A 23,634-nucleotide genomic window follows, 5' to 3' on the forward strand; every position below is an offset into this window, starting at 1 on the left:
AACCGTTTTTTATTTTGGTTGTTTTCCCTGTTTTTATTAATTTCTAAAGTTTCTACGGACTTTTTATGTATGGAAGTATCCTGAATATGGAAAGTAATGTTATTTCATTTACTTTACACGCGATTTATGAGGACCTGTATTCGAAAAAAACAGTTTTCAAATGATTTCCCCGGCTTTCTATACGTGTCAGTAACTATGAAAAAAAATTTCAGCTCGAGAACAATATCGTGCATTTAAAGGCTGTGATTCTCAAACTTTTGCCATCCGCAGCTTCTTTGCCTAACTCATGGTTCATCTGTGGCTTCCCAGAATATTGATGGATATGTCCCCCAAAAAAGAAGCACTTCAAACATAAATAGGCACACAAATCAATATCCCCATCAAGTCGCGACGCTCCTGACAAAGGTTGGTGACGCCCCTAGCTGACGCGATGCACACTTTGAGGAAACACTGATTTAAGGGTTATGACTCGTATATGGAAACAAAGTTTTTAAGAATCGCTACAACAGCTGCCTGTCATTGGCCCAACATTAAAGACAAAAATATCATTACAGGTGGTTAAGACAGAATGCAAAAATTCACATTTCCTTTCTTATTTTCCTCATAATAATGTTGGTAATTTTTTTTTTTTTTGGGGGGGGGGAGCTCCGGCGGATATCACATTGTGAGATTTGCACGTGCTAAGGTGCAAATCTCGCAATCAGCTTTGTATTTTAAGAGTAACAGAAAGTTCGGGCTTTTTTTATGGTTGAAAAATTTCCCTTTTCCAGCAGGGATTGATGAAATGAAGAAAAATTTAGGAGCTAAAAATGAAATGGTCCTCTGAATGATTTTTTTTAGACTTGATAATGTCTTTCCGTGTTACTGGACGAGCTGAAATAAATTCTGAAAATTTTATCTTGTCCTCAAGCCTCAATTTAGTTGTTACCACACATGAAAAATTCTAGGCACCAATACAGATTTTTTGCAGTCGCTATGACTACCTGGTGCCTGGGATTTGTCAAGCCCTAGTTTGCACTTTCATTTATGATCATTTTTTATGATCACCATTTTCTGGATGATTCTAAAGTGAAAACAGAAATAGGTTCCACTTGCCCCACTCATTGGGGCAAGTGGAATTCATCTGCAAGTAAAAATCCTATTAATCTCGAAAATTATATACTGAGAAATTAAGTCTAAAGAATTACCATTAAAAAAAAAAGAATCATGATTTATCTCAAACCTACTCCCATAACTTCAACAAGTGGTGTTGACTTCGCCAACATAGACGCCGGGTTGAATTTGCACTAATGAAATTAGCGGTTACACTTATCCAGCGTCAGAGTCTAATTATTATCATAAAAATTATCATATAGATGTAACTATCATTTACAGATTATAATATATAGAGTTTTATGACGCTATATCCGGAGTCTCCCTTCCCCGATCCAGGGCCATCTTAATAGCATCATGGGCCCTACCAGGCAATCAAAAAAAACTTGAAAATTTCAAACAGATCTCCTTTTTATGAGGCCCCGAGCCATGTCTGCTTAGGCATGGGCCTAAGCAGACTTAAGACTGCACTGCACCTTCCACCCTATTTACATATCAAAATGCTTGTCTCGGTCTAAGAAATCTGCTGCTGTGTACCAGTCAGGACATCATATACTCAGGGCTTGTTCCTCATAAGTTCGAACCCTGGGCAAACGCGACTATTTGGGGACCCTACAACATTTTCTTTGATGCCGTGGCGTACGCAGGGTTAGAAGAGAACCCGTGCCCTCTCTCCACACAAGACGATCAAAAAACAAAAATATTCACTAATATTTTTGTAAAAAAAGCAGAATATCGAAAGGATGCCGATTTGGGCCCCAAAAACTTATGTGCCCTATCCTCATGTCCCGTTTGCCTATGAGAGAAACATGCCCTGCTTACATGAGCGTTCATGCCATTTGGTTGCACTCACATTTCCAATTAACTGCTCTCCGAGAAAAATGCGAAGAGCATTTTACTTTTTTGAAATTTGGAAACCATAACAAAAGTAGAAAAAAATCAAATTTAGAGTGTTTTTGTGCTTTAAAAATGAGTTTGTGGATGTTTACCCGCATAATCAGGAGAGAGGCCTTCACTGAAGCCTTCGGCGTATTTCGAACATTACATTACACCGGGTCGTTAAATAACACAATGGCCTTTCCTAATTATACGTCCTTGCACGTCTTCGTGTGTTGATATATATGCAGTCCTCAAACACACACACATACGCGAAGGACAACGCAAATATGTGTCTAGGTGAAAAAATAGACAACGCGAAGGAAAAACAAAAATGACTAACGCATTGTTATCGAGAATTTCGTGTGAAAATTCTAGATAACACAACCTTACGTGTTTCAGAGTGTCCCGCTCCTTGACTGATAATACAGCCGGACTGTGATTTTAGTGAGTGATGAATGTATGATCAACAGCATTAGTTTTTATGTCACCCCTCCCCCTCCACGGGGAGCTGACGAGGCTCCGTGATAAAACGTTATTTACTTATTAATTTTCATGGCTTTGATTTTGGACAAGCAAAAGAGGTTTTTACTGTCCAATAGTGCCAAATATGACACCTCGTAACCGCCGCTCTGTCTCAAAAATAAGCAGATAGTCGCGCGAAGAAGACTTGTGCCATGCTGGAAGCTGTGCATGTATGTGTAGTGAACCTGCTGTGAAGACGGCTTCTGTGTAATGCTTGTTATGTAGTGCGTGCTGTGCCATTTGCCTTAACTATATATTTTTTTCTTAATTTTTTCGAACTATGATTGAAGTTTAATGATTGAATAATCGTATTGTTGTGTAGAGGCCTGTTGTTCTCTGTGGCGAGGCTTCTCGACGGAGGGATCGGCTCGCATTCGCGCCTTGAAGTTGGGAACACCAGAAAATCGAATCAGCCGACCACCACTGTAGCAACGGTGGGGTTCGAACCTGTGTCCTCGCAATGCGAGTCGGTCACTCGATCACCGGAGAGAGCGGCAAATATACCACCAATAGACTTTCCTTTAACGATAGTGATAACGCTGCTTAATGTGATCATACCGGGGATCGGGGTTTCTGATAACAATAACCGAACGATAACTATATCCGAAAAGTGATGTTTGCAAGTACGAAGACCATACATTACGTTTGGTCGAACGGGTATTGGTAAAACGGGACAATAATTGCATAATTGGTTGCAAAATGTTTAATCGTTCCATTGTACAGGGTGTTTCAAAAAGAATTCACCGCAAGCTTGTGAATGACCGAAAACAGTGACCTAGAACATGTGTAAACGTGTAAGAAGCAGCAAGCAACTATGTCAGTGAGCAATCAAAGAGTGACCTAGAACAGGCATCTTCCACCCGTTGCTCGCGAGCATTACGATGCTCCCTGAAGTACCCAGAATGCTCGATGCTCGTGTCCAATTTCGTGCTCGCGAGCACTTGATCAACGTTCCAATTAAACAACTTGCAGCAATTGCATTCAAGGAGTGAAATCATGAATAGTCTTTTCATCTATTTATATGTAAAACTTGCATCAAGGGTTCTCTTCTTTTGATGATGGGGTACAGGCAGTGCTTGCGACTGGAAAAAGGTTGAAGATCGCTGACCTAGAGTATGTGTGAGTGACCAAAATAGTGTGCAATCATGACTTAGGGACACAGGTGTACGTGGAGGAGTGAAGGGAGGCAAAGCGGGCTAATGCGCGGGGTGGGGAATTCGAGAAAGAGTAGTCAAGAAAAGTAGACAGGAATGGTGGAAGGGCGGCAAAATTCGTGTATTCCGCAGGTGGCAAAACCATAACTGCGTATTTGATAGGCGGCGAATTGGGGGCTTCTACAAATCTCGGTCAGTTATTATAATTTCCACGAAAAAAAAAAGGTCAACATAGCGAAAATGCAAAGTAAATTTTAGAAATTGATGGAAGCATCGTTAAAAAAAAACCGGGCATTTCTTTAGAATATAGTCAGAGAGCAAGTACCGTTATAATGCTATGAATGTTGACCGAGATATTAAATTTTAAAGTTTTAGAGAACAATCAGGGATCGTTCACAAATTGAACAACAAAATAGTTTGATGTTTACTTGACCTAATGTGAGATGAGATATACCCCAAATATGAATAATTGTCTGAATTATTTTTCTAATTCTAACTATTTTTTTAAATCATTATTTTTCATCTGGATTGAAGTTTTTTAAAATCTCACTGCAGTGTATAAGTTACGGTAAATCCGGAATAATAACCGGTTATTATGCATAATCATCGAGCATTTTAAGTTTGATAAATTTCCCTAAATTTATCACTTTTGACGGTGATTATGCATAATATCCAAGTGTCGTTGGTAAATTTAATAAGTACAAAGAAAAAATTATTACTTTTACCTGTGATTATGCATAATAGTCAACGTCGCGTCGTTGGTAAAAATGAAAAATCGTACTATATGATATAGGATATACTATACATGATAATTCATACATGTATTGCACCATTATATCGGGATAAGATTGTAAAATTTTTAACAATTATATCGGGTTCCGACTAAATTGATCACAAACTAGACTCGTTTGGAATTCTTTTCTTATTTATCAAGTTCACCAATTACACTAAGCATTGGCGTACGCGAAGGGGTGTTTGGGGTTCTGACCCCTCCCCATAGCCAAGGTTATAGTGTTATTTTGCAGGAAAAAACGTAACCCCCCCCCCCCCCCAGAAGGGAAAAAATCTGAAAACCCCTTTCCGACTCGACAAAATTCTGCGTACGCCTATAATACTAAAGTATTATGCATAATCACAGATAAAAACGGTAAACTTCAAGCATTAATCAAATTTATTAACGACACAAGAGTCTATTATACATAAAATCTGGTAAAAGTTATTAATTCAGTGGAAATTTATGAAATTTACCAACAGCATTTGGGTGCTATGCATATTCATTGGTGAAACCGATGAATTCATCGAACTCACCACGACGATTGGTAAGTATGAATAATAATCGGTTATTATGCATAGTAAACGATTTATCACATTTACCGTAACATATACAATATACTGTGTATATATTATCTGTATTTTATTTATCAATTTATTTTCAGAGCATAGAGTACAGTGTGGGAGACGTCTTGTCCGCGCTGGTAGAATCGTCGGAGGAAAAGATGCTTACGAAGGAGAATTCCCTTGGACAGTAAGATATCCAATTCAACCTTAAGGGGGTTGGTGCATGCAAATTTTGCAAAAAACACTTCTTTTTTTTCACGAGGATTTTTTATTAAAATTACCCAAAAAGGAAATTTATGGCACAAAATATGAGTAAACTTTGGTGATTTTTGAAAAAATTGCATGTTGTTGAAGAAAAAAAAAAACCAACAATGAAAATCCCAAGTTCGTGTGTTGAAGTATGTAACACCATAGTGTTGAGAGACACGCAAAGTTTCAAGACATTTGAATGAGTGGTGTTCGAAAAAAATTTTCCTTATCTAACATAAAACTTAGTTTTGAGAACAAAAAAACCATTTTAGCGAGAAAAACATTAGCATGTGTAATGCCTGACCGCAGTTTATATTAAAATATTTTAAAAATCTTTTTAGTATACAGGTAGAACAAAAACTTCAACACAGTTAAACGCAGAAAATTCCATAGTATTTAAAAACTGAAAAATTGGAAAATGTGTTTTTGGAAAATTTGCGAGCACACCAACCCCCTTAACCTTTTTTTAATGTAAAGTTTCATTTTCTGAATTTCGTAATTTTATATTACGCACTTTTAGCGCCCCCTCCCTCCCCCATCATCTTTTGTTGAGCTTGTAGGCCATGACCATCAGTGGCTTTTTGCTTACATTAATTTTCTAAATTTATGGTGAAGAGCTATCCTTGGACTCCCTTGCCATGGCCCCTACATCCTTCAACAAAGATCATTTATTTATTTATTTAATATTGGTGGCCCAGGAGGCCTATACAAGAGAATGAATTTGAATGTGATACATATATATATTCGGGTTCCCCCCCTCCCCGAAGCTGGAGTCCTGCCAACACAATCCTCATATGGGTGCTTGCTATGCCCCCTCCCCCTCAAGAGTCCTCATCAGATTTTCCTTTGTAGGGTAATTACTATGTTTGATCTTTATGTGATTTAAGTGGTTTACAGAAGTTTCGCCTCCGACATTTTGTCCCTGACATTTCCCCCCGGACATATTGCTCCTGACATTCCGCGCCGGCCATTTCGTCTGCCTTGACCGTGTGAGTGACGAAGTGAGGGGGTGCGTGACCGCATGAGTGGCCGCATTAATGATCAAGTTAGTAACCGTATTAGTGATCATGCTAGTGACCATATTAGTAATCATGTTAGTAACTATGAATGACCAAGTGAGTATGTGAGTGACCGTATGAATGAGTGACATATGTAATCGTATGAGAGACCAAGTGAATGTGGTTACTCATTCAATTACTTGGTCACTCAAACAGTCAGTCACTTACATAGTCACTGATTTGGTCAGCACAAGCGAAATGTCCTGGCCAGAATGCCAGGGGGGGGCGGAATTTCCAGATCCCGATTTAAATACAGGATGTCCGGGCCAAGAGTATCCAAAAGTAATGGGTTCTACTGAGAAAACCACATATGGTTAGTTATTAATATGATTCAATAGGGCGATTGCTCCAAGTTTTCTACCGACGTTGCGCATGCTCAATGTCGATGGTGATGGTTTCGCAGAAGTTGCGTTGATTATATATATATATCAGTATAGGGATGCCGTGTTTGGAGGAATCCCAGTTTTCTGTGGTTTTCTAACTTCAAGGGCAGCAAATGTGAGCCTATCTCCCATTAAAAAAATGCCTCCCCACAGAGAGGGAAAAAAACCCAGGACTACAGCATTTAAAATTCACGCATTGTACGTGATACAAGCAAAATAAACTGTCGAGTCATTCGCTTCCTGATTCGGAAGACCTATGACAGCACATCTGGAACACATGACAGGCATTGCTCAGGCACAAATTTGACGAAAGGAACACAACATAAAAACACGATTCAGCAAACACCAATTTGTTAGAAGTTTCTCAGAGGAATGTTTACGAGGTACATGCGCGGTGTAGAAAAAGTAACTATAGTAGTAGTGTGTGAGGCCGCTGTGCGGTCGTGTGGCCATCGCGATGGAGTCTGATTGTGAGGATCCAGGTTCAAACCCCGTTGATGACACAGTGGTGGTTGACTGAAGCAGGTTTTCTGCGATTTTTTCAGGTCTGAATGTGAGCATTTCGAAAAGTCTCTCCACATTGAGCAGGCGGCGCAAAGACAGATCCGCAATGGTGCATTTCCGCACATAGGGAATTTGGGGAGACTTCCACATAACATAGGATCTTTTTCTCGTAAAAGTACTCGTTCTGTGATGGAGATGATACAAACTAAAGTGCGGTTAATTTTTCCCTAAAAAAAATGATTGAATTTTAAGTGTCATGTGAATACAGCTCCTATACAATTCCTAAAGGGAAATCCAAGACTCTGCGCCATTCTGCTCCAATAGTGGGTATTTTCGTATTTTTCTGCGCCAAATAGCACGTTTTTTTTGTGTGTGTGTGCATAGACACCTTCTATAGCAGAACGCCTCCGTGCGAAGCGTTTACGTCACTGAAGTCGTCCATTTCACCTGTAGCCCTTGGATTATAGCAGTCCGACGTATGCAAAATCTCTCCCCCTTTTTTGCAGTATATTCAATGACTATAAGTGAAATGGACAACTTCAGTGACATCACGAGCTTTGCGTGGAGGCTTTTTGCTATAGAAGGTGTTAGCTTAGAGCTCCTTGATATATACAGGGTCTTTATAATTAAAGTTCCACTTTGAAATGGCCATAAGAGGAAAACTACTGGACAAAATGTTATCAAACTTGGTAACAGTTTACTGGAGGTCATGGGATTCGATTTTCCGTAAGTTCAAAAACTCACCACCAGTGGGGAATGGCGCTGTATGCAATAATGCTAAACCAAATAAGACATCGGTTTAAAGGGTTTTTTACCGTTTACAAACAATTTGGTGGCATTGAAAAGTGCGATACACCGACATGTCCGTAACATTCATTTGATCATTTTTGTCTCACCACGGCCATTTTCTGCCCACGAGAGCTAATTAGAGCGGGATCTACAATTTATTGCCGATCGAGAGGTCGGTACGCTAACCCCTTGATGGGGGACTCCCTGCGGTAGCAATCTTATTCTGTGGTCATATCGCCGTTTCTGTTGTACCCAAGAGAGCTTCTGACAAGGACGAACCGGGTGTCGAACTCGCGACACCCTAAACATCCTTTTGGTACTTCATGCGAGTATCTAATCGACCTGGGCTACCGCGCCCTCTGTAACATTCCTCCTGATATGCTAAAAGCTACTGTTGGAACACGGTAATGCTTTCACAAACGCTTTGTAACACATTTTACGGCCGTATTCACCAACGCAGTTTAAACTGCAATCGCGTGTTAAAGGATTAGCGATCGAAACGCGGATTGGTTAAAATCCCAATCCGTTTCGATAACAATATCGCATCACAACCCGCTTCCCATCTCATTGAGATATCGAAGCACCATTTTCTGCTGGTGTTGAGTTTTTGAACTTTTTTTTTTTGTGGAAAATTGAATCCCGTGACCATGGCCCCCACAATGGGTTGGCTGGCAAGGCTTCAGCCCTGAGGATTTTAATATTTTTTTTGTTTTTTCACGCTATAAAGGAGATCACGCGTAAAAGATCCCAGCCTAGGGCCCTGCTTCAGGATGTGCGGGCCATGCCCGTGACCTCCTGTAAACTGTTACCAAGTTTGATAACATTTTGTCCAGTAGTTATTTATGGCCATTTCAAAGTCCAATGCCACTTACGGTGCAAAATCAGAAAACAAGAAAATCAATTAATTATTCTGAATTATATATTGAATAGTTATTTCCAGCTGCGAAAAATATTTTTTATTAATATTTTTTTAAGGGTTGTTGTCAATTAATCTGAATGATTAACGAAAAATAATTTTTCGCTGCAAGACATTTTGAATGAGACCTTCTTCCGGAAGATGGCAGCACATCATATCTCGAGGGAAATTAAAATAGTGAAATTAAACCTTTTCCCTAATATTGATATTGTTTACATGTAATTTAAATACATAGGCGGAGATAGACTTGAAAGTCTGAAGGGGCACTATGATTTCTGGGGGGGGGGATGATGATGTCGATTCATATATACGCAGATACGTTATATCAGTCGGTTTTACCTTCTTTGACGCTAGGAAGGGATTGCTCCCCCCCGCCCATGTTTAAATATCAATTAATAAACTTAGCAGCAAAGTAATTAGAGATTTGAAATTTAATTCCCCTAAATTTCCAGCACTGGTTTATTCGAAGGAACCAATGGAATGGACTAATTACTTGTAGGAAATGAATTTGAATTAAATAGAACTTGTGCGGAAAAATGTCAATTTCTAATTCAATTAACTGTTACACAAATTTTATAATAAAAGTTTACTTTTTTTTGGAATTGCATCGATTTGGCCTAATTGTATGAAATTTTATCTTTTTTCAATTTATTTCACACAGGAATAAACTTAAATTTGCAGCTTCGTTGATATTTCCTTTAGTGCATGTACGGAGATATTCCAGCCTATATAATATCCAAAGAAATGGTCAACCACTTCGCTAAATTGGCTGTAGCGTTAATGATATAAATTCCTGTGCATATGTCGTTTTGTGATTACTGAAAAAATTCCTGTTTCAATTTAATATTAGGTTTCTGTACGACTGCTGACAACTCATTTTTGCGGTGGCACCATTATCAACAAGCACTGGATTCTGACCGCAGCGCATTGCGTCAAGAGGTAATATTATTTTTGTGTATGGCCAATCAGAAAACTCTTTTATTTAGATGAATTTGCTTATTTATTCATATTCTTTTAATCTGCGAGTTTCCTTTTGAGATAAGAATAGGGTTACACGCTTCAGAACTCTAAAATGAGGACGCATGCTCGTGCAGTTTTGGCAACTACTCATTTACTTCTTTTAACAAGAGATGGCGCCACTACGCCAAAAACCAATACAGTGGTCTCACATGTATAACCTATCACAGTTATAAGACGATTTTTTGCATTCCTAGTCAAAGATATAACATAACAATGACATTCACTTTTACGCCCCTCTCACTTTTGTGTATTTGTTTCCTTGTTCCCTTGCACCTACGCAAAAGTAAGAGATCACAGTAATAACTTGCTCAGCAAAACATAACTGCTATTTGAGCGAGATGTTATTTTCTTAGCCCAAAAGACATCGAACAAAGAGACTTTCTGGATGCGCTTAACAAAAAATTTTGACGAAGTTTCTACATCCGTCATATGCGTCCAGAAATGGTCATTTCTTATGTAATTCGGTGTGCTGAACACGAGTTTGACCATAAAAAAAAAAGCTGGATTGGTGACGGTTCCCTCGGAAATTGCACAATAATACAAAATTGAAATATTGTATATACAGCATAAATATAGTGTGACCAGCGGAGAGATGGTCTCTGCCATTGTATGGTCTTTATGTGGAAAAGAGAGGATTCATTCATCAGTAGGAAGAAGTGGAGTAAAGAGGGAAAGGAAATAAAAATCCTCAAGGTTTACTGCTTTAGTTCTTCCCCCCTCCATTTCTCACTACTGAAGAATGAACACGCTCTTTTTATACCATGAAGGCGCCATACAAGGTCAGAGGCCATCTTTCCGTGATTCCACTACACTGCATATATAGGAAACAAAATAAATGGACAGAAAAAAAAACAACGCAAATATCTATTCCACACCGGCAAGAATAACTATAATATAATAATTAACGTCAAAACTCAGAAATTCCAGAATTTAAGTTAATTCCATATTCAAAAAACATTTTTTCCATGTTAGTCGGTAATATTGACATTTTTGTAGCTACAAAGCTACGTTCTAAAAGATCACCTTTTCTATTGAAGTCTATTTTCGTTATTCCGCAATTTCTGATTTTTTTTTTTAGTTGTGACGTTATTGTTGGCGGTGTGCGATATGGAAACTCCACCAATATAGAGAGGAACAACATTAATGTACATAAAACACAAAACAAATACATAGCAACACAATACATAGGAATGCAAATGTACTATAGCACAATAATTTTAATTATTTATCGGCGTCTGACACGTACTTCGTTTCGCATTGTGTTATACAGGACAAAAAGAGCATCTCTTACAATCACGGCCGTCGTAAGAGCATCTTGGGGGGCCCCCGGGGTGAAATCTTTTTTTGAGGCCTCTCTAGCTGACTAGAAGTGCCTGCTTACCAATTTGCATGCTTAATCTTAGAAATCTTAATCATGATATCTGATTATCATGAGGCCCCCTATGCACCAGAGGCCCCGGTCCGTTCCCGGGTGTGCATATGCGTTAAGACGGCACTGCTTGCAATTGCCCAACAGTAGTCAGCCAGAATCGAGGTCGACAATTTTCCTTCGTAACTTTGTTAAATGGTCGTCACCATTTTTTAACCCCACAATAACGCTTGCAAAGCACTTTTGAACTATTAAAGAGGCTAATATCTTAAAAACAAGAGTTAATAAAACTTTTTCATGGTGATATTCTCGTTCATCAGATCAAAATCATTCGGAAGCGTACATTTTCATTGTTGTCCAGTGACGTTAATGTCATGATGAACTTCAGAGAGAAAAACAGGTTGTCTCTCTCAACCGGTAATGTCCTCATGCAATCCGGGCAAATGCACTAACAAAAATATACCACAGAGATAAAATTATTATTTTTTCTTTATTATATCAGAAGAACTGCTATTAACTTATATTAACTTGCAATCTGGGAAAGCGCCAATACCAATTTTTTATTCGCCATGGCGACCTCGCGCCTGGGATTTATCCAGCCCTTACCCACGTATAAACACACAGGGATGAGAAGTACATTTCACAGTAATTTTTTTTTTCTCTCCTAGAAGGGAAAATGAAAATAATTCCGAAAATCTAAAAATGACTAAAAAATGGAGAAATTAAAAAAAAAAAACACGTTTGAGCACACTCAAACCGACATAAAAATGGGGATGCCCAGTAACCCTAGATAAGAATCCGAAACTGACTAGAAAAACCCGTCGTCTCCCCAAAGCGTAGGGTTACCATACATCCCGTATTTGCTGAGACAGTCCCGGTTTTTTTTTTTTTTCGTTTTCCTCACTGTCCCAACATTTTCGAAAACATTTCCCGGTTTTTTACGTATTTTCAACAAAGCAACATGACTTTTATTCCTCAAATCATGTTTACAACTCAGAAATGTCATTACGATAATTAATTACGACTACAAATAAGAATATTTCACGTATATTTGTCGTTTTTTTTTCTCTTTCTAATTCGTTGCAATTTAAAGTGGCGCCTCATTTCCCTCGACTGGCAATTTTTCTGTGATTTTTAGCACGAGTTGGCAACTGTGTTCACTTTTGGCGATAATTAGCAATGTCCGGTATTTTTCCCGTATTTCGAAGACGAATTTCTCGTATTTCTTTCAAGCAAATATGGTCAGCCTACCAACGCAGAATGCTTTGCATTGTTCTGCAACGAGCCCTCGGCTGACTGGAAATGTTTTTCTGTTCAATAAAAATCCCCGTAATTGTGTTTTCTACACTTTTCTTAAAATTCTTCCGAATTGTTCTGCCGAAGCACCGATTGCTTCGCGTCGTACGTCGCGAATTTCGGTATATTCTGCTTTGGGGACACACAGACCGAGTCCACATTCGGTATTCAGTCTTCCTTTCAAGCTAAGTGTTTTAACATGTTGTATCAAAAGTTATGTGTACTACAGTGTTAATTTTGATATCTCTCTTAGATACGGTGCCAGGTACTTCCGCATACGGATGGGCGAGAACGACATCAACGTCGAGGAGAGTCGACCGGACATCGACATGCACGTCGAGCAGATCACCGTCCACCCTGAATTCGGCCAGCCCAGGCGATACAGCAACGACATCGCCGTCCTGAAACTCAAGAAGCCGCTCAAGTTCAACGCTTTCACGTTGCCCATTTGCCTACCTTCGAGCGAAAGCGATCTAGTCGGCAAGAACGCCACCGTCGTCGGATGGGGATGGCTAAATGAGGTTGATAAAGGTTATAATTGTATTATATTTACATGTGACCGTCTCTTTGTAACTCGCACGCCTTTGTATCTCCAAGAATTTCGGAACTAAAAATGTGTGCTTACGCAAAACTAATTTTAAAAACCGAATTGGGGAATTTGAAGGATGAGCTTGGCCACATTAGTTTTTTTTTCTTTCCGCCGTGGGTAATTGTTAAAAGGATTAAATTGCTCTTTGAAATATATTTATTCACAGGGCCGCCTGTACTAGACGCGGGGGCCCGGTGCGAAAATAATAGCTGGGCCAGAGGCGTCTTAATAAATTCGGGGGCCCAGAGGCGCATTTATAGTTTTGCCCCCCTCCCCATTCTAGTCTAATTCTCTTGACTATTCTTTCCTCGAATTCGCCACCCTGTGCTATAACCCGCCCTATATCTCCCCCCCCCACTCCTGCTAGTACATTTTGTGTTTCTGAATTACTCTTTTGGTCACTATCAGTCACTCTTTTAGTCATTAACGTGCTTTCACATTGTTTTGGTCACTCTTGATTGCTCACTGACATGGTTCCTTGTTAGGTCACTCTTTTGATTATACACTTTTATACATAGTCTAGGTCTTTCGGTCATTCACGTGCTTGCACACGCTCTAGATCACTCTTTTGGTCAAGCAAGCTTCCACACTTTAGGTCACTCACTGGCCTGGTCCCTCGTTCTGTAGATCATTCTTTTGATCATTCATAAATGCTGGCACGCTCTCTAGTTAACTGTTTTGACCATTCACAAGCTTACACACGCTATAGATCACTCTTTTGGTCATTAACATGTTTGTATGCTCTGTAGGTCACTCGCTCTGTTGGTCATTCCTTTTGGTCATTCACATGCTTGCTCACGCTCCAAATCATTCTATTGCTCACTCAAACTCTCTAGGTTAGACTTGTGCTTGCAAATTCTCTTGGTCACTTTCTTGGTCACTGACTGACCTAGCCCCTCGCTGTCTGGGCAGAGGTGGATTTATTGAGAGTTATACAAATTTTGCCGCCCTTCTCCCATTCCACTAATTTTCTCAAATTCGCCGACCCACTGAACTTGCCGCACTGGGCTATAGTCCGCTAGGGCCCCCTGTAAATACGCCACTGTCGAGGCCCCTTATATTCTGTGAGAGAAAAGACTCGTGTGGCATCCAAAAACTCTTAAATCTTCACAAAAAATACAAAAATGTTGAAAAATATCTATACCAATAATTAACTATCTATATAAATTAACAAAAAAAGAATCAAGAGAAAAATTTCAAATTGAAGAAAATTTTAAAATTGATGAAAGAAATAATTCCGAAACCAATCAAAATTAGAACCTAGTGAAGAATTGTCTGAGAATTAATGAAATTCAGAATCAACGAATCGAAAATATTAAAATAATTATTGACAGAGATAATTCCACACACACACGCGCGCACGCGCACAGCACCCATAAAAATTCAGAATAAATGAGCGCAAATAATTTCAGAATTGACGAAAATTCACAATATAAATGAAAGAAATACTTCTAAAACTGATGAAAATTCTGAATAAATGAAAAAAAATAATTCCAGAACCGATGAAAATTCGCAATAAATGGAAGAAATAATTCCAGCCCCCGTGAAAATCAAGAATTAGTGAAAGAAATACTTCTAGAATTCATAAAAAAATCAGAAGGAACGAAAAAAATAATTCCTTAATTGAAATCAAAATTTAGATTTACAGAATTGATGTAAATTCTGAATTTATGGAAGAAATTTTTATTACCGTAAGTGCGGGAACTCCCAAGACTCGGGACTGGTGCGACCGCACCTGTCGTAGGGGTGGCTCTGGTTCTTCATGATGATTGTGATCCCGATCCTTTGTCGGTCCAGTGTTTCCTCAAAGTGTGCGTCGCGGTGAACTGGAGATATTGATTTTTGTGTGTGTGTGTGTGTGCCTAATTACACTTTCCAGTGGTTCTTTTATGAGTGAAAATATCTACTAGACTATCGTGAGGAGCCACAGATAAACCATGATCGGATAAGGGAGCCGCGGGTGACAAAAATTCGAGAACCACTGTCCTGTCCTATCTCCAAGAACGGGAATAGACGTAGATTCGTCACATCACGTGGCATCGGACGATTCCGTTCATTTTTTTAATAAGTTAAAATGGTCTTGTGAGAGCCTCCAGTGGTTCTGTATCAAATCTTTCTCGCTCAGTGCTATTTTGTCACCCTTTGAAATTGCCTTGTGGCAGTAACTGAGAACGCAGTGACTTGGTGCGGGTAACCAATTTACGGCAAATTAACACTACAATGTCCGATTTAAAATCTTTGGCACATCTTTGAATTTTAAAAAATATGATGTGGATGTTATTTTTACTCCCCTGACAAACTTATGACTTTTTATGAATTTCAGAGGTCTCTTATCTCTCTGTTTTAGAAATTATAGATATTTCATAGTTAAAAAAAAGTTATGAAAAGGCGTTTTAGGGGGTAAGAAAAGTTCCGGACGTTGGATCAACACCACCTACAGAACAAGACCTCCGCACGAAGCTTGTGACGTCAATGAAGAAGGCCATTTCTGCTATTGCCATTGGATATACAGTCAAACCTCGTTAATGAGTCACTCTTGAGAGAGCAAAAAAATGACTCAGTAAGCGGAGCGACTCGTTAAACGGAGTAAGACATAGCTGTGACAATTCCTGCCTGAGGACAATTGGAACTTCCAAAGAGTGACCCGGTAAGCGGAGTGACGTGTTAACGAGGTTTGACTGCACTGCAAAAGAAGGTAAATATGGCGAATGCGTCGGCCTGCTATATCCAATGGCAATAGGTGAAATGGCCTTCTTCAGTGACGTCACGAGCTTCGTGCGGATGCATTGTTCTATAGGTGGTGTTGGTTGGACGTGTTAATATACTGACAAACCCGAGAATTCTCAGAAATTAAATTTTCTGGATGTTATGTCGAAACTGATATTTGGAAAGAAAAGTGATTTGTCTCTTCCAGGATTTGTTTCTTTCCAAATATCAGTTTCGGCATAACATCCAGAAAATGTAATTTCTCAGTATATTTCAGGCCGGAAAAATAACATCTCTTCATACAAACCTGACAATTCTTCGTTTCTTCCCTCAGCAAAATCGAGAAAAAATAAGTTGATCATATTTTATGGGGAGAAATATTGGAAATCGGGGGTGAAGATAATAACTTAAATTCGGGCCTTCGCCAATTTTCTGTAAAAAAAAATTGGCATAGCATTTGCTGTAGCATGTTGTAGCATAGCTGTGCATGTGTGGTGTAGCAGTAGTAGGTAGGGCCTCCAAAATATGGCTCGGGGATCCATGATGTTCTTAAGTCAGCCACCTCGTTGGGCAATTTGCCTGTTGTGGCGTTGTATTTGTATTTGTATTTGCATTTAAGAAACAATTTTATTATTAATGTAATTTATTAGTAAGCGCAAAATAGATGACTAGATACTGCAAAATTTCAGTAACTTAAAATGTACGGGGGGGGGGGGGTAAAAAATCCTGAACACATTTGAACAATCAATAAAAATCACCCAATTCACAAAAAGACGTAGTTCAAAACCAAAATAATTATCAAGCATAGAGTCTTTTTTCAAATAAATAATATAAAAGAAGTTCAAAATTTTGCTCACAGGTAGCGCTGCATCAACAAAAACTTGGAGTAATGTATAAAATGCGATACAAACCGTGGAAAACTTACTTTGATAACTGACGAATAAAATTTTATTTTTTGTTTTTAATTTTAATTTTGTTTCTATGGACATAATCTAGACCTGAAAACATTCAAGGAAATTTTTTCATTAATATTTTATGGCAGATATCTATAAACTAATAAACCACGCATTCTTCCGCGGAATTTCTAACAAGTTGGTATATGTTGGAATGTGTGCTTACGTGTTGAGAACCTGATGTGAAGTTTGTTACTGTTTAATGCTTGTTATGTGTAGTGCTGCCATCTGTCATCAATTTTTGATATGTCTAAAGTAAAGGATCAAAAGGTATAGTAACAAAAACAATCAAGAGAAAATCAATTCGAAAAAATCTTAATTTGGCCAGTAAAAGGTTAATGTCAATCACAATTTGCGCTTCATAAAACTACTACGTTTCAACACATCAGTGCCTATTTTAGCGTGAGCCAAGGGCGTAGCGAGGGGGGGGGGACTTGGGAGTCTGGTCCCCCCCCCCCCGAAATGTGAGAAAATGACCGAAAAAAGGGAAAAAGGTGGCCAAATCCATAGTTCTGTCACTTCGGTCCCCCCCCCCCCTCCCACCGAACGAAATTTCTGGCTACGCCCCTGGCGTGAGCGACATGTAAACGAGAAAAAAGGTGTTCATATTGAAACGCACGGGGTAGTTTTATTAAGCGATCATATTCAAGTATTACGTCAGCATCGATGGGGGAATTTCCAATTTGCTGATTTTTGATGACAAGGGGGGGGGGGTTTGCATGATGCTTACGTCATTAACCACCCTTTATGAAAATATGAAATATTTTAAATGACATCTTACTCGGCCAAAAACGAAGAAAAAAAAACCTTTTGATAGTTTATGGGCACCTAAACTAACATTCTCCCTTACAGAGCCACTTCGGTGATTTCTAAATGTTTCATGGATCCTTGAAGTACTCAGGAAATGTGTCCGGGCTGCTTAAGTGCTATGGAAATGTTTCCAGGCCGCTTAAGTGCCCTGGAACTGTGTAACGCATGACTCAAGTGATCCGTAATTATGCCACGGATCACTCAAGTAATCTGGAAATGTTCCGCGGGTGACTTGGGTGATGTAGAACCGCACTGGGGACCCGCTTAATTGCTCTAAAATCGTGTCACATATCACTCAAGGGATCTCTAAATGTGCCCCGGTCGTTTAAGTGTTCTGGAACTGTGTCGCGGGTTACTTAAGTCATCTTTGAATGTGCCACGGGCCACTTAAATGCTCTGGAATTGTGCCACGGGTCATTTAAGAGATCTGTAAAGGTGCCGCTTAGTTAATTTTTACAAAATTGGGTTTGAGGGGGCAAGCCACACCAGATAACCTACGGGGCCACATTTAGTCAAGGGTTTACCAAATATGGCTTAAAGGGTGGGTCGCAATGAATTAGCTCTTACCCTTCAAATAGCATGGAAATTAACAGAAATCGGTTATAATAACATGTAAAATTATTTTCTTTCGAAATTTTAATTTTTTTTTAAAAATGTGTTTTTTTTTGTCTGGGGGGGGCGCATGAACCCCCTATGCCCCCTCCCGCGTACGTTTCTGATCCCACCAATATGCGGTAGGGGGGCAGTGCTGACGAAATTTTGCTGACAAGGGGGGGGGGGTCAAAAATGGTTAAAAATCCTAAATTTCGTCATCAAATTATATAAGACGAAATGAATAAACATTAACTATACTCTGCACTGTTTGTGTCGCATTTTATGCGTTATGTGGAATGTTTGTAATACAGTGACATCTGTGAGTGAATTTTCGAACAATTTTTTTAATTTATCACAAAAAAAAATTCCGTGCTATGATTAGTGTTACAGTGCGAACTGCACTTTCTTTATGTCAATTGGTTGATATTTTTTGAAATATGTCATGGACTTTAAGCCCACCCTATATTTCACGAAAGAAAAAACTTTGAACATAGCAAACATGAATATTTATAGGGATAAGTATCATAATTCAATTTGTAAGTAATTATACGGTATATCATCTTCAATGATTTCAATTAAGATTATGAATTCAAGCAGCTTCTCACGCAAAATACTTGAAAGTGTGTGAGAGCAGAGACGCTGACATGAAGAAAACATTGGGGGGGGGGGGGTTCAAATGACCTCAGTCCCTAGGTTCCGGCGCCTATATGAACGGTGGATATTTTATGAAAAAAGTCAGATGTTCAAAAAAACCGGTATGCCCTGTAAAATTTGAGTTTTCCATTCACCCAGGTGTACAGACCCCGTTTCCAAGAAGCATTCCGGCGTTGAACTTTCTAAGTTTTTTTAAGACGGCTTCCAGGAGAAAGGGCCTCCGGGGGAAAAGTGTGATTTATTACCTAAAATTTAGCAATAAAGTTCTGGAAAAAATTGTGTGTGAAGATACCGTGCATATCGAATATACCGTGCATCATCTTGGCTGAAAACAAATTCATTGAGTGAATTATTTGTTAACGAAAAAAATTAAAAATTTCAGAAAAGAAAAACCAAAAAAAATATACATTTCGAAAATTTAAAAAAAGGAATTCTCGGGACTTAAAAGGGATAAGTAACACAAGAATACGTTATAATTGAAGTAGTACTCAAGAATTTTATTACTTTTATTAATTTGAAGTAATTTTTTTTTCCTTTTTTTATCATAAATAAAAATTTCATGATATCTGATTACATTAAGATCAAATTATCAAATAATCGAATTTAATTATTTAATAAACAAATTAAAAATTCGCTGAATTTTATTTTGTAGGTAAAAGCGTGGCAAAGAAGCTACAGAAAGTGCAAGTTCCTGTCCTGAACAACAGTCTCTGCGAAAAATGGTATTCCGAGGAATACAAGGGACACGTCGAAATTCATAATTACCAGATATGCGCTGGATACAAAGAAGGCGGAAGAGATTCCTGTCAGGTATAGTATATTTATCAACTCTGTTGTATGCACTTTAAAACTCTCCTTGCATTCCTTTTGCTTTCGTTGTAGAGGGATTGATCGTTATACCGAGTGTTGTAGTAGCAAAAATTGCTCGGTAACTGCATTATGCCAATTAAGTTAGGGCTGATCCAATTAATACAAGTACAAACACAAGGGCCTGAACAGATAAATTGCCCAACGAGGTGGCTGAAAAATTATGCCCATGAAAAATATGGATGTCACAAATATAACCAAAATACAGCAACGCAATATAAAAGCATATATCACCAAAAAATAATAATAATTACACACTGCCCTTAAAAAAAGATCGTAGTTTTATTTAAGTATGGATAGCTTCTCGATTCATCCCACTATGTTGATCGTACTTCTTTTAAACGCGTCAATTGCGTTAGAATTCATGACTCCCCTCCCGGAGGTAAGCTATTCCATTTATTCACAACCCTATTACAGGAAAAACTCACTGCTACACCAAAACCTGGTATTTTCCTTTACTTCTGTGTGAAGAAGAGCACGCGTAGCTCTTCTCTACAACCCCTTAACCAGATCTATGCCCTTCTGTAGGTATGGACGAGAAAATAAATCATGGGTCAATATATGGGTAAATATGGGTCAATAAATCCATTCAATTGTTAATCGCAGTTTAAAATTTTACCGTCCCCGTGTGCTTAAAAACCCAATTAGAAAGTTGTTTCCCTGTCTCTCCCGATGCCAACTAAAAAAAATGCACCGTTTTTAATTGCAATATTCGGGGGTAATATTCAATTCAAATTTTAAAAAACGTGGGGAAGTTGGGGAAAAACAGCATTAAATGTGCAGGCAAATCGTTTTACCTGCATTTAATGTTATTTTTTTCCACAGTTTTTTGAATTTGAACATCTCAGTGATTGCACTTGGAAACTCGGAATTTTTTTAGTTTGCATCAGGAGAGACAGGGCAACAGTCTTCTAATTGGGATTTTAAGCATACGGGAAACTGTATAAAAACTCATTCGTTTTAATAACAACCTCTTCAAACGTGAATGACATATATGAGTACTACACGTTATTTGGGAATATGCCTCTAGAACAGTATTTCTCAACCTTTTTTTTAGATCATGCCCCACCAACGCATATCTGAAATCCAGATATCCCCCTCGGAATTTTTTCAGAGGGTGCCCCCCCCCCCATCCGTCCATTCATAGTTTCAAGGGTTTTTTTTTAAATGTAAGAACCATTAGTTTTTGCTTTGCCTCCTTACATTTTTAAAACCAGGAGTCTCTCTTTGCCCCTTCCCCATTTCTGCCTACTTTTACTTAGTCAAAAGTCTCTCTTTCTCCCTTAATCAGGGTTCGTCGGAGAGACTTCGGGGGGGGGGGGTCTGGGAGTTTCTATGAGAAAACAATTAACTTATTGCTTTTACATTGCTATGAAGAGAATATTATTTTTAAAGGAGTTTATGCCCTTCATTTTTCTTCATTTTATTGGCGGGGGGGGGGGGGGTTCCCGTGGACTTAATATTACTGGCACAAATTTTCCGTGGAACACAAGATATTAAGAATCCTTAGTTAAACACTTTCCACTGAAAGTGCAAAACAAACAAATAATAATAATAAGTCATCAAGAAACTGTTTGAAAATTAAAAATTTGAACTTATATTAAAAAAATGGAGTTCGGAATGTTCAAAGCCTTGATAGAAAAACTCAAATAGCCCACTTGTAGGGCGTGGGCCCTCAGGGGCTCTAGGATCAACGGGTCACCAGTAAAATGCGGCAAAGAGAATTATGGAATCACCCTGTATACTTCTCGAATCTATTCAGATGGATTCTGATGTCTAACAAATAGTTTATTCTCGCATGCTCTAAGTAGACTGGGTCGGTTGTAGCTTGAGTAAATTACTTGAAAAATTATCTTAATGAAAATTAATCGAGTTATATTTAAAATAATTTACCAGTTCATATTGTCTTGATAGATTTTTTGTTCTAACGATGATTTTTTTGTTGTTGTTGTCTCGGACAGGGTGATTCCGGTGGTCCTCTGATACTGAAAGAAGGTGGTCGCTTCACCATAATCGGGGTCGTGTCCGCAGGAGTTGGTTGCGCAAGGAGACACATGCCTGGCATCTATTCACGAGTGTCTTCGTTTGTTCCTTGGATAAAAAATGTGACCGGCATTCAGGACCTTTAAAAAGAATACACATTTAAATATATATATATATATATATACGCGGGTATTATGATGTCCGATGTTCGGGCGCATGTGTTATATAGGTAAAAGACATAATCCTCATGATGTTGTGAAATGATTGTTGGTGCCACAAGTTCCTCTGCATATGAACACATGTTTGATTTGCGTGTGAAATTAATCATTTTTTTTTTAGTCAAATGTTATTTGTGATCTGGAAAGCTGTGAGCATCTTTTTTTTTTATTTTACATATTTGAGTTGTCCGTCGTTGTCCCTCTTCCATTATGGTATTTCAGCCTATTATAAGGTAAGTCGCATTGCATTGGGGGTGCGGGAAAGAAAATGGGTTGATTTTGAAAAGAGATTTTGACTAATTGAAAATGTTAATTTGGGATTCATTGAAAATTCAAAATTGATGAAAAAATTAGAATCAGAATCGGAGCAAAATAATTGAAAATTAATCAATATAAAAATCGAAAATTGGTGAATAAAAAAATCGAAAATTGGTGAATAAAAAAATCGAAAATTGATGAATAAAAAAATCGAAAATTGATGAATAAAATAATCAGGAACTGATGAGAGAAATATTTCCACAATCAGTGAAAATTCAGAATTTATGAAAGCCATAATTTCAGGATTTGATTTCTTTCCCCAATACTTTGCCCCTCCCCTTCCTATTTGATTCAGAGCCCTCAGCCAGACACAGGGATCCCAACAGAGTTGTCAGAGCCTGTGGCGCTGTATTTAGTATAACACCATTCTAAGCAACCGCAGAATTTATTTAATATCTTATTTTTAATAATACCCGGACGCGTAATTACAATCCCTACTCTCTGAGAAACACAGGAAGCATTAGCACGCCGGTGACTGGTTACTGCGAGCAAAACGTCACGAGAGGTGGAGTTTTGGGCGAAACAATTTCAAAGTTTATTGACAAAAAATTAAAGCATTTTTAATTTGAATCAGTAAACGAAGCTTCGCGAGCCCTTATTATTGTCTTCTCAATACACGTGAATGACATTTGATTAAATCAGAAAGAGAAGTGGAAACATTTTTTTAGTAAATCAATAAATGACAGCAATAGGAACCGGATGAGTTTCAGAGCGAATCGAACACCAAAACTTCGGTACTCGAGTCTCGTTGTGTAACCATTACTCCAACGGTGGATGTTAATTTCAGCACAATTAAATGTATCTATTTTTAAACGTCGCCAGCAAAAATTTCACCAGGAGTGACGTAATGGTTCATCACTCATTTCGGCCAATCACGATGCGCTAAATTTCTACAATGTAGCTAGAAATGTAGGGATTGTTTATAAGCTACCCGCGTGTCAGTGCTTTCTAATACGTATCTAGATTCGTAATTCACACATCAAAATTCAATTTTATTCCTCCAAATTTCTCTGAGGGGTGAAAATACTCCTTCAAATTTCACGGATTTTTTTTAATAATGTTATTTCTTTGTTTTTAAAAAATCTTTCAAAACTAAAGATTTAGTTTTTTAAAAAAAATTTGTCCTCTTTTTGAAAACTACCCCTTAAAATTCTAAAAATGTGAATGAAAAATGTGTTTTAAAAGAGAAATTAATCTTCAAAATTATATTTTCGGATAACACTGACCCCGACTTACGTCACCCTGCACTTGCGTCGTCTCAACCTAAAAATCTTACGCTAATTATATGTGTGAATAAACGAAATAAGGAGTTGAATGAATAAATCTAGTTTGCTTTTATTTTGTTCTCTAAAATCATACTTAGTCTTATATAC

At 38.3% G+C, this 23,634-nt stretch overlaps 1 protein-coding gene across 1 annotated transcript in view; it reads left to right on the top strand.

Moving 5' to 3' along the window:
- Positions 1–22,355, top strand: part of LOC149075501 (serine protease 30-like) — a 39,299-nt gene extending 16,944 nt beyond the window's left edge. Inside the window, exons 2-6 of the mRNA XM_089242865.1 lie at positions 5,084–5,172; positions 9,735–9,823; positions 12,823–13,100; positions 19,528–19,685; positions 21,704–22,355. Of these exons, the coding sequence (XP_089098991.1) occupies positions 5,084–5,172; positions 9,735–9,823; positions 12,823–13,100; positions 19,528–19,685; positions 21,704–21,871 (782 nt within the window). The 3' untranslated portion in view covers positions 21,872–22,355. The remainder of the gene's footprint in view (positions 1–5,083; positions 5,173–9,734; positions 9,824–12,822; positions 13,101–19,527; positions 19,686–21,703) is intronic.
- Positions 22,356–23,634: the final 1,279 nt, after the last annotated feature.

This window comes from Pholcus phalangioides, unplaced genomic scaffold (assembly GCF_987345545.1).
Source record: "Pholcus phalangioides strain wild (caught in Gottingen) unplaced genomic scaffold, Ppha-v1.0 ptg000015l_1, whole genome shotgun sequence".
NCBI classification, from domain to species: Eukaryota; Metazoa; Arthropoda; class Arachnida; order Araneae; family Pholcidae; genus Pholcus; species Pholcus phalangioides.